The sequence below is a fragment of the Arabidopsis lyrata genome (assembly GCF_000004255.2).
Source record: "Arabidopsis lyrata subsp. lyrata unplaced genomic scaffold ARALYscaffold_7, whole genome shotgun sequence".
Classification (NCBI taxonomy): Eukaryota; Viridiplantae; Streptophyta; class Magnoliopsida; order Brassicales; family Brassicaceae; genus Arabidopsis; species Arabidopsis lyrata.
The window spans coordinates 7,819,272-7,829,760 of NW_003302549.1; the positions used below are offsets into that span (position 1 = coordinate 7,819,272).

General features: G+C 35.9%; 2 protein-coding genes across 2 annotated transcripts; both read right to left on the reverse strand.

Annotated features, from left to right (window-relative positions):
* Window positions 1–258: 258 nt before the first annotated feature.
* Window positions 259–4,559, reverse strand: LOC9305820 (cellulose synthase-like protein G3). Its single transcript, XM_002869703.2, has 5 exons — window positions 3,765–4,559; window positions 2,660–2,809; window positions 2,376–2,504; window positions 1,840–2,283; window positions 259–1,354 (listed from the first exon to the last, which is right to left on the reverse strand). The coding sequence occupies exons 1-5, from the start codon at window positions 4,347–4,349 to the stop codon at window positions 464–466; spliced, it is 2,199 nt and encodes a 732-aa protein (XP_002869749.1). The 5' UTR covers window positions 4,350–4,559; the 3' UTR covers window positions 259–463.
* Window positions 4,560–6,302: 1,743 nt separating this feature from the next.
* LOC9305821 (auxin response factor 9) lies at window positions 6,303–10,258 on the reverse strand. The gene is made up of 14 exons (XM_002869704.2): window positions 9,900–10,258; window positions 9,708–9,814; window positions 9,519–9,617; window positions 9,273–9,329; window positions 9,027–9,182; window positions 8,825–8,909; window positions 8,628–8,718; window positions 8,377–8,541; window positions 8,180–8,293; window positions 8,026–8,098; window positions 7,797–7,944; window positions 7,234–7,706; window positions 6,913–7,100; window positions 6,303–6,832 (listed from the first exon to the last, which is right to left on the reverse strand). Exons 1-14 carry the CDS (start codon window positions 9,907–9,909, stop codon window positions 6,685–6,687), a joined length of 1,914 nt encoding a protein of 637 aa, XP_002869750.1. The 5' UTR covers window positions 9,910–10,258; the 3' UTR covers window positions 6,303–6,684.
* Between the last annotated feature and the right edge of the window lie 231 nt (window positions 10,259–10,489).

Sequence of the window (10,489 nt, forward strand, 5' to 3'; positions counted from 1 at the left end):
AAGTATGATAAATCTTTGAGTAATTGTGTTTCTATTTGCAAAGTCATTTGAGAAAAAACAGAGTCAATAAGTATCATTTTATTTTTATCATTAATCTACTATTTTGAGTATGAAAATTAAATCCCACTAACTAGATCATTTTCCAGGCTTTGCTAGGGATTTTATTTAAAATTTTGGAGTATAATTAATTTGTTTATAAGCCTAAGTAGTGGTGAAAGTGAAACACCAAATATATATACGAGAGTAAATAGATCGAAATAAGCAAAATAAATGTTGTCTTATCGTCTATTATATGTATTCACATCAAAATATCTCAAAGTACGTAGACACATATACTGATATACCGAAATGTATGTTCAACAATGAGGTGAGAAATGGGATTTCATCACATTATTCTCTCTAATTACCACAATGCAGACGTAATATTATTTTAATCCAAACGACAGAACCATACTGGGTGCAGTTACTTGAGGAAGAAGTAACCTGACACAATCAGCACAAATGTGAGGATCACAGCTACGAAACAAATTCTTTTTGGTAATTTTCCATTATCTTTCCTCAACACCATAGCCTCATAGATTGGCAAGCAATTCACCACCACGAAGCTCGCCAGCATCAGCTCAAGGACGAGTCCTTTTCCCCAAGCGAAAAGACCATAAAGCCCCCAGACAAAAGCAAGGAGGTTCACGATCGCCGCCGTGGTCATAGGTAAGAACATTGTCGAAGAGGGACCGAACTCAAACATCTCTTTCTCATACCTCTTGCTCTGTTCTTCATCATCGTTGGCTTTGCTTGTGACGTTGAATCCATGTGTGGAGAGGTTTAGGGTTTGAAGAGTGAACTCTATGAAGCCAAATAGGTGTGAAGAGAATCCTCTTATCGACCACATTCTTTGATCGTTCCACCATCCGCGATAAGTTCCTCCTTCTAATACAAAGTCGAGTAGATCTTGCGCATATGCACCGAGGAACAAAACGATGTAAAGCCAAAACCATGGATCCGATGACTTGGGAAAGACGCTAACTCCATAGAGGAGAGCAAGTTGGGGCAAGAATCCATAGACGACATGAGGAAGTGACCAAAATGGCCAACATGCGTATTGACAATAGCCTAATCCCATTAATAGACCCATTGATTTGACACCATAGGTAATGGGGCTATACCTTGAGAAGGCAACTTCAAGAAGTCCAATGGCCCATCTTTTTTGTTGGCTGACTACATCAATTAGGCTTTTTGGGGCATCTCCGCAAAATGCTGCTCTTTTGGGACTGCAAAAAACTGTTCTCCATCCTTCACAATGGAGCCTATACCCTGTGTAGTAGTCTTCTACTAAAGATCCGTATCTATATCCAATCTGCATAGTTTTGAATGATAATTTGAATATACAGTATAACAAACTAGGAAACAAAAGATATTTCGAATGACTCATATTGAATCGAAGATCTATCTTTAGGCTACCCATTATGAAATATATTTTTCATGTTTCATATCAATCAAGACATCATATCATTCGTTTCTAAAAGTCAACTACTGTTATCTAAGATTAGAGAACCTAATTGCTATTAGTTCACATATGCCATATGAAAAAATAACTATTTCTAATTGGTTAACTTAGATTGAAACTGGTTTAGTTTTGAGTTTCATTAACTTTCAACTCAAAATAGATTAACAATTAGTGGATTTATGTATATCACTTCTATATTACTTAAAGTCTATTTTTCTTTAGATGTGAGGTTCTCTAACATTAGTTTTCATGAAATTTTTTATAACAAATGGAAATCAATAATAGATCAAGGTAATTGGTGTTGTTTTTATCTACGAGGGTTGTTTTTATCTTACCTTTGATCCCCAATTGGTGTTGTGCTCGTAGATACAGCCTGCTACTTTGTGTGCCAATGCTAAAACATCTTGAGCGTTGATGGGCTTATCTACAGTACGATTGGGCTTAAGTTCATCTATCTCAGGCAAAATCAAATTAGACGGAGCCCCATAAAAAACTCGTCGATTGAAGAAACAACCAGTTCCTACATGATTTGGGCCCATTAGACCATCAAACCCAATCATACTGATCTCAAAGAGACGCTTATATGCGCATGCATAGATATCATTCTTGCTTATTCCTTGAAATTTTTGAGGAAACTGTACATAACCTAAACCAGTATTGATTTCAGGATCCGTTAAATAGCACAAGGCACGAACTGGTGTTGCAGGATCGTTCGAATACATATCACAGTCTAGTGTTAAAATAATCGGTGCATTCGTCATGACTCCAGACACTCGTAGCTATAATAAAAACAAAACACGTTATCTTTAAACTACTGAAATGCTAATTAATCGAAATAAAAATCGTTTAAGGTATTAGGTTTAGTTGATACCAAAGTATTAAGAGCACCGGCTTTGAAATGATGTGGTGAAACTTTACTCTTCTCTCTTGAAACATATATTAGGTTTGGCATTATATACTTTTTGGTAGTGTCCATATCTGTCTCGCTATTTTGTAGCACCTGTCCTCAAATTAATTGAAATTGAGATTTTGTTTACTTAAAATAATAATGGCACAGTACAATTGTTAAGTAAATATATTCAAAATGCAATTTTCATTATGATAAATAGTAGTGAGAAAAGAATATTTTAAGTTTTTTTTTTTCTTTATAATTACCTGAATAATTGTGGGATGGTCATGACGAGTGAATTTGTCTGTCCACAAATCGAATACCCCACGAAATTGATCGCATGTGATAAACGAAGTTTCAACTTTTCCACTCTCCACCACATGTTCTACTCTACTCTTCATGTCTTTGTACATCATCTGTTACACCACAAAATGAATATTTTTGTCTTGTATAGTTTATTACGTACAGTTGATTTATAACACTGTTTCAAAATATTTTTACTACTATGTCAACCAGTTTTTCCAAATCATTTTGTTGTCAAACAGACTTTCCACTTTGTTTTAGAAGTTCCAACTTTAATATTACTGTTTAATATTTAACTCATAATTGATGAATATCAAGGAACAATATTTCTATTCCTTTAACAAAGAAAAAAAAAACATATCTATTCCAAAAAGAAATGCTTAATAGTAATTGTGGTAGGAAATTTCAATTCAAGTACACTTATGTGCAATCATGGATGTTTGAAAATTCAAACAAATAAAAATTTATATCATTTAGATAACTAATGCTCTTATCAGTTTAGGAGAAATCATTTAGGTAACTACGACGATTCTTATTCTTATCGTTTAGTGAAAAAATCATATAAATGAACAAGGTAATGTCACAGTCTTCCAAAGTCTTAGGTCATAAAGGACAAAATCGCCACTATCGTGGACAAGATACGATAAGGTTCTGAAGGAGTGACCCTTTCAACACAACAATGGCTCCCATTAATTTAGCAAATAACTATTTTTGTCATTTTCTACTCATTTTATTTTTATTGTCATAATGAATTACTTCTTCCACGACAATTTTTTTTTTTTTGGTCCCATATTCTTTCCTTTATAAAATATGTTAATTCTCCACAATTCAACGTAATTAAAATGAATGATAATTTTTACATTCGGTAAAAGATTACTAATGGAAAGAGACAATTAAGGAAATTATGAAGTAAGTGTTAACTGTTAACAATCATTGGAACGGTCACGATGGGTCTAAGACTCGTAAGACTTATGTTAAGTTGACCTACGTCTAAGCATTTGTCGAAAACTCGAAATTAGATTAAAAACGTACTAAACCTAACATAATTGATAAATAATATATACATACCTTAAGATTTTCAGCTTCATCACTCTGAGAATGTGACTTTGATGAGAAATAAACTTCAGGGGACCGATCTTCAATATTGTTCTTCTTGCAAAAGGGCAACCAATGCTTAGAGAACTTAGCAGCCTCCACAAGAGCAAACAAAGTCAACGAAGATCCTCCATCGTCCGATACATAGACTGAAATCTTATCGGACGGATACTCGTAAGCCATGACTGATAAGGCGGTGTTGACCACCATCATCGGAGGCTCCTTGTACGGATCAGCCGTGCATATAAACACGTCCAGCTTTGGAAAGTCCTCCGGTTTAGCTGCATATTTCTCAGGGTACTCGGTCCGATGAACCGGGTTTAACCGGAGGGAAGTTGTGGTTGCCCACATGAAGGCGAGAACAATATCGGAGAGGAGGAGAAGACATGTTATTAGAGTGTTGTTTGCTGTGAGAAGTGAGTGTACATGGTGATACATGAGAGCTATGATGCCACACGTGTGGATTACGGCGTAGATTCTGTATGGAATGGCGCGCCGGCAGGGATGACACCTGTGGAGGGTTGTGCCGCCGACCGAGTGTTTTCTGTGACGCTCCATATATCGTGTTCTCTTTATTTTTAATAGAAGACAAAATGTTTTGGAGAAACTTGCAGGTACATAGAACAAAACTCACCACTAAAATATATTTATAGGCGATCGAGTTCTTTTTTAGAGTAGACCTTTTACACCTCGATTTAGGATTTTAAAAGTATGCAAATTACTAAATAGTACTATAAGTTTATAAAATAAGTAATCACATATATGCAATTTAAATAATATGTATAATTCCTCACTAGAATATACGTAAAATTTAATAAGTTTAATTATTTTAAAAATATGTTACGCTGATAGATTAATATTTAATAGTATCATATTAAAATAATATATAACAAGTTATTTGTTATATCTTTAAGAAAAAAAACAAGTTGTTTATTAGTAAAATGATGATCATCAATTTTAGTATAGTATTTTCCAGTATACATACATACATTGATACATACATATAAATTCTTGATATAAATATGTATAAGTTGGTATTTGGTGAGCTTTTAATGGTAAAATTAAATTTAAACTTCTCTATATTGGGAAAGAAAAAAAACCAAAAAGAAGAGAATAATATCATGGGGATGAAGATAGGGATTGTGAGAGCCACTGCCTTCACAAATCTCGGCAATAAGTAACGTATGTCATCACTCCATTATATAACACCTAACTCCAAACGGTATCCGTATACTTAGGTGTATTAATATGGTACATATATAGATATTGGACCGTCACAAAATATATATATATATATATGGAGTATATATATATTGGACCACGCAACTAAATAAATATGCACGATTATGTGTTTTTATGTTTTTCCCAAATAATACACTAAATAAAATTATATTGAACTTATATGTTAGATAATCATATCTAATCTTTCATATGGGATTTAGAATGATATTTTAACATTTTTCCACAAGTTAAAGACAGTTGTCATAATCAAAGAAATACTATGTATTATAAGACATACTTCACTATTCATAATCTCACCAGATTAGCATGCGTCAAACTATGTGGACATATTTTTGTTGTTTTGAAGCGAGAATGGTTTGTACACGACTAATTGGACTAATACAAGTAGTTTGCATATAACCGAGTTCCATTTAAGTTACAATGCAACATTGCAGAAACGACGACATTCAGATAATTTTAGGTGACGTTTTTGTAACACAAATTTTTAATGGACGGATGGAAAACCCATTTAAGTGAGTGACTATATATAAATGTCCTAAGTCTCAAAAAGTGTAGCCGTAATTTCTCATAATGAAGTTGGAAACTAAGAGAAGTACCAAAACAAGACAACAGACCAACAATGAAAATGGTGGTTGTTCTCCATTCAATCTAAGCTCTCTCAAACATGCGATCGAGGCCAGAGATGCTGCGAAGGATAGTTCAATCAATCTATCGTCGCTCTGATAACCCAAATGATATTTTCTTTTTTATTTTGTGTTGCAAAAATTTGATATATATTTTAATGCATGTGAGTGATGTAAGGGTATAATACACTAATGAACATAAGCGTGTCCAGAGGTAGTATTGAAAATGTGGTCCATACAATTATGTTTGTGAACATGGTGGCAAGAACGGCCATATACATGACCTCGTCTGACAAAACAAAGTTTACCATGAATTGTTGGTAAGGTTAGATCTAGAGTCTGAGTTTTAGTTATTTCATGTTTGAAATAATGGATAATATATGTATTATCTCAAAAAATACATATATTATCCATTATTGCAAACATTAATATAGGGAGAACACAATAGTACCATACAGTTTAAGATTACAACCAAAATTCTTCGTCTTCGTTTGTGACTATGTCTACGCGTACACCATAGTACCATACGAATAATCGATAGAGAAAAAGTCGGGTTTGCATTTTTTTCAAGACGTATATATACATTAAAACTTACATGAAAAATAACAAATTCAAATAAATAAAAGAAAACAAAACTAAGAAAAAGAAACATAAAACACGAGAGCCATGAGGTATATAATCCAAGAGTCACAAAAGTCATTCACCAGTTATTCACAATCTCATTTTTCTCTTTTTTTTTTTCCTGTTCGTTACATATACGTTTCTCTTACACACACAAGTTCCTAATAAGAAAAAATTAAAACTTCCAAAAGCCTAGTTTGAAAGTAGAAAACCCTCCCCCCATAAACCCTCTTCTCCACAAGAGGCTCCAAAAAAAAACGAGCCATTTTTAGCCTAAGGGGAGGTAGTTTCATGTTTAAGCCATTTTTGTTCTTCCCGTGCGACAAAACACAGACCACAGAACAAGATAATTCCAAAAGACAAAGCAGATAAGAAGGAGACAAAGACAGTAGAGAAGAGAATGGAAATTAGTTGGTGTGGTTATCTGTTTTGGAAGCTGTTGTTAATGTTGTTTCAACTTCCGTTAACAGCATCCGGAGTTGGTTCCCCGGCGTCATTTTCTTCACTTCCTCTTTCGACCATATGAATATTCTCTTCACCATGTTACAGAACTCACTGCACCACCAAATTAAGTCAACAGATATGAGTTTTGTGTAGTGATTTTATTGACTAAGAGATAAAAGAGTGTTACTTACGGCCATGGGTCATCACCGACAAGCATCATATCTCCCTCATCATCTGTGAACACTATTTCCCATTGATTGCGACTCTGCAGTTCCCCTTTTATGTCAAACAGCTTCTCAATGTCGTCTATAAGCTCGTTGTACCCCTTTAGTGCAGTTAAATCCACAGCCCTGCCCACAGGTACGCCTTGCATCTGCACCTGTTCAGCAATCAAGGAATCAGGATCCTGTTCAATCCCGCAAACATTATACATAATGTGTCTGTTCTGCAACTCACAGATTACACAATGTATATACACTTCTCGGCAGCCATGTAGGCATATATATATATACCTTGGTACGGCTTCTTGTAGAACTGCTCTGCTTGCTTTGGACCTCTTTTGGTGATCCCTCCGCAGGTTCCTGCTTTTTCTCTTCTGATACTTTTGATATCTCTGATTTTGGGTCTGAGTGGCTGTCCATAGTCGGTTTGGATATGTTGATTGGTCGCATGGGTGCAGTTTTCTCCTCAGAAGCCGCTAAGGAGGAACTCATCAGATCAATTCCAAATAATCTATAATTAGTAGTTGTCTCAGGTTTCTTCTGCTCGACTGGGGAAACCATTTGGTCGTTCAGTGTTGAGTCTTTTGATACATTTGACACAGAGTAAGAGTTATTTATCCAGTCAGATTTCTTAGCATCCTCATTTGCATCACGATGACATTGCTGAGGAGAACTCCACTGTGAGGTGATGCACGACTGTGCAAACTCATGGGATTGCGTCAATACAGAGCTCCAAAGGTTTGAAGCTGTTATGCCTCCTACATCTAAAGACATAATGTGTGAGTGAGATATTTTAGCACGTAAACTTCAGCTATGTACTAGCAAGGATCAGTGGCGGTTAGATTGTGCCTCACCAAGTGCAGATACTTCACTAACTTGACGGGGCCTTTTGTTCTTTAGCATAACTGATTTGGGAACGTTTTCTGAAGTTACAAACGGCTCAATTTCCCATGGTGAAACCTTATTGGGTCTTGAAATCGATGCAGGCTCATCCCAATGAACCTACACAAACATGTAGCAAACTGATTGAGTTTTCACACTTAATAAACATTAAAAAACATGTAAAAGTGGAAGGAATTTTACTTCTAAGCATCGCCATTTCGAGTCTTTCCAGTGAGGAGAGCAGTCATTAACACCAATAACCGTGCCAGAATATCTTTGTAAAGAAACAAATGGGTTAGAGAACAGCTTTGGGGACAAAGTGCAGGGAACATAACAAAGAAAAAAATCAGACTACCTTCTTTCAGGGGAATCCTCTCCCTCAAACCGCATCTTAAATCTCATCCCTACAGAGAACTTATTGCTCATGGCTTCTAGATATTTGTTCAAGCTAATGATGAATTGGCTTGTCCTGCTCAAACCGAGAGTAATTCAATAAGCAGAGTTTCAAAAAACTCATCTCAGGTATCCCCGTAGAGTTATAACTCTGTATACCTTGGTTTATAATATACGATGAACATAGTTTTGGTTTGAGTAGCATGGCGTGCAGTAGCAAGCACTCCCAGATGCATGCTATGACTTGATATGACGGATGAAGGCATACTGCTCTGTTGACGATTAGCACGTCTGACTCCAACCCGCAACTCTCCTTTCTCCCCTCTGGACAATATAATATAGTTTGGAAGTTCAAAATCCACCAAAGGACCATGAAAAGAAACATAACAAGGTAGCAGCGTGAAGTATACCTCAGGAATACAAAGGTGTCCCCAGCAACCAATCTCTTTGATGTAACAAAGGTGCTCCACCCTGTCGTCAATAGATGCCTCCGTGGTTGGCCTGTTTAATAGATTTTCAGGTAAAACAAGATCAGCAAATCTTGTTTATTCAAGTATCATGGATACGTGAAGTTTGACCTCAAGTAAAGAGGAAATGGATTCATCACCTCTAAAAATATGCTTGAATTTCCACTGATAACCGTGGACATCTTCGGCTACTAACTCCTGGGTCGGGGTCTGCTGGGTCATATCCTAAAGGATAACAAACAAATGAAATTCATATCGAAGGCTGAAATCCATAATCAAATGTAAAGCCACCATTTGGTAGTAGGAAACGAAGCACAAATTGTAAGGGTTGTTCTCTAATACCAGGGGAGGAAGGCATTCGGTGGCATGTTTCCTTAGAACAGAAAAGCCACCATGCGTGCTTGTATCAGACGCTGTCAAAACCTTGCTGAAAGAGTGAACTTTTGGCCTTTGCAACTCAGGAGGAGAGGGATCAGGACTCGTAGGTCCATCAACTTCCTGCAGTTGAAAAACATTTAGAGATGGCAGTCATTGGACAAAAGAAAGTTGAAACAACTTAAAAAAAATCAAGTGAATTGTGTCACTCACAGTTCCTACAGGGATCAAAGTAATCTGTGCATAGACCTCATCCGTATCTTTCTCCGCCTATCAACAACACGTTTAAAAGCAAAGTTTTCTATGAAGATATCAAACAAGATCCAGAACTTCAACAAAGCCATAAGCCACTCATATTTGATCTAATCATTTCTAGCTTCAAAGATTCTATATATTGCTGTACTAATGGACGACACCATCAGACTAATTCTCTATTGCTAAATCGAGAAAGTAGTATACCTGAAGACTAACGTTCATAACATTGCAGAGAATCTTCGGAGGAAGAACAAAAAGTGGCTTCATCGTATTTAAGTCGACTTGTTGCGTTGACGCTTCGAGCTGAAAAAAAATTTGCCACCAAAAATAGAAATGTCTCAAAAACCAAAATAAAATTTTCACCGATTATCTTTAAAAAAAAAAAAAGCTTACTTGTTCCATGTGACCTTGAGGGAAATAATAAACTCTTTCTTGAGCTTGAGGAACATCAACCAGAGGTCCCGAGCATAATTTCCATAACTCATCGTACAAATATTCACCTGTTCTTTTAGCAATGTTATGTACACCGGTTAGTTAATTTCGCCGTAAATATTGAAGAAAAACAAAGTCAGGTCAATTTCTAACCTCCGCCCATCAGCTCTCAATCCAAAGCTGATTGATTCTCTCTGTCGATGAACCACGGAAGCTGAAACAGTGCGAAATAAAAGATGGCTGAGGAATAAAATTGAAGGAGGAGGACACGAGCCCCTTGGATTCCGTCTCCACGTTTTCTTCTTCTCTAATGCATGTAAGTAACGATCGAGAGAGATCTGAATCGTAACGCAACGAAATCTTGCTCTCTGTAACTGTAACCACTCTTTCTCTCCCGGCTTCTATCGTCTTTTCTCAGAGACCAAACTTTGTCTCTCTCTCTTGGTGACTATAATTCTCAAACAACGCCGTTACACAAAAGAATCTCTCTCTCTCACTCGCTCTCGCGTCTTTATGTTAACGCCACTCTCACCTCCGTTTGCTTTTATCTCCGTTTCACTGTCTCTCTACCTAAATTAAAAAATTTATTTTAATTTTATTTATTTGGACACCTTTTTGTATATATACACATTATTATTGTAAACCAACTGTATTTTCATTACTACTAAATTTTACAGAAAAAAAAATCAAATTATTTGGTTTATGCATCTTTTAACAAAAATAATTTGGTTGAAAATGTTTTT

Bases quoted from the DNA above. Each gene is read 5' to 3' on its own strand.
- LOC9305821 (XM_002869704.2), bottom strand. The intron at 9,183-9,272 runs GTGAGTGACACA...TTTCAACTGCAG, and splicing joins CTTTGATCCCTGTAGGAACT to GAAGTTGATGGACCTACGAG. The intron at 8,719-8,824 runs GTGATGAATCCA...TCTATTAAACAG, and splicing joins ATTCAAGCATATTTTTAGAG to GCCAACCACGGAGGCATCTA.
- LOC9305820 (XM_002869703.2), bottom strand. From the start codon at position 4,349: ATGGAGCGTCACAGAAAACACTCGGTCGGCGGCACAACCCTCCACAGG. The intron at 2,284-2,375 runs GTATCAACTAAA...TTTTTATTATAG, and splicing joins CCGGTGCTCTTAATACTTTG to CTACGAGTGTCTGGAGTCAT. The intron at 1,355-1,839 runs GTAAGATAAAAA...AAAACTATGCAG, and splicing joins ACACCAATTGGGGATCAAAG to ATTGGATATAGATACGGATC.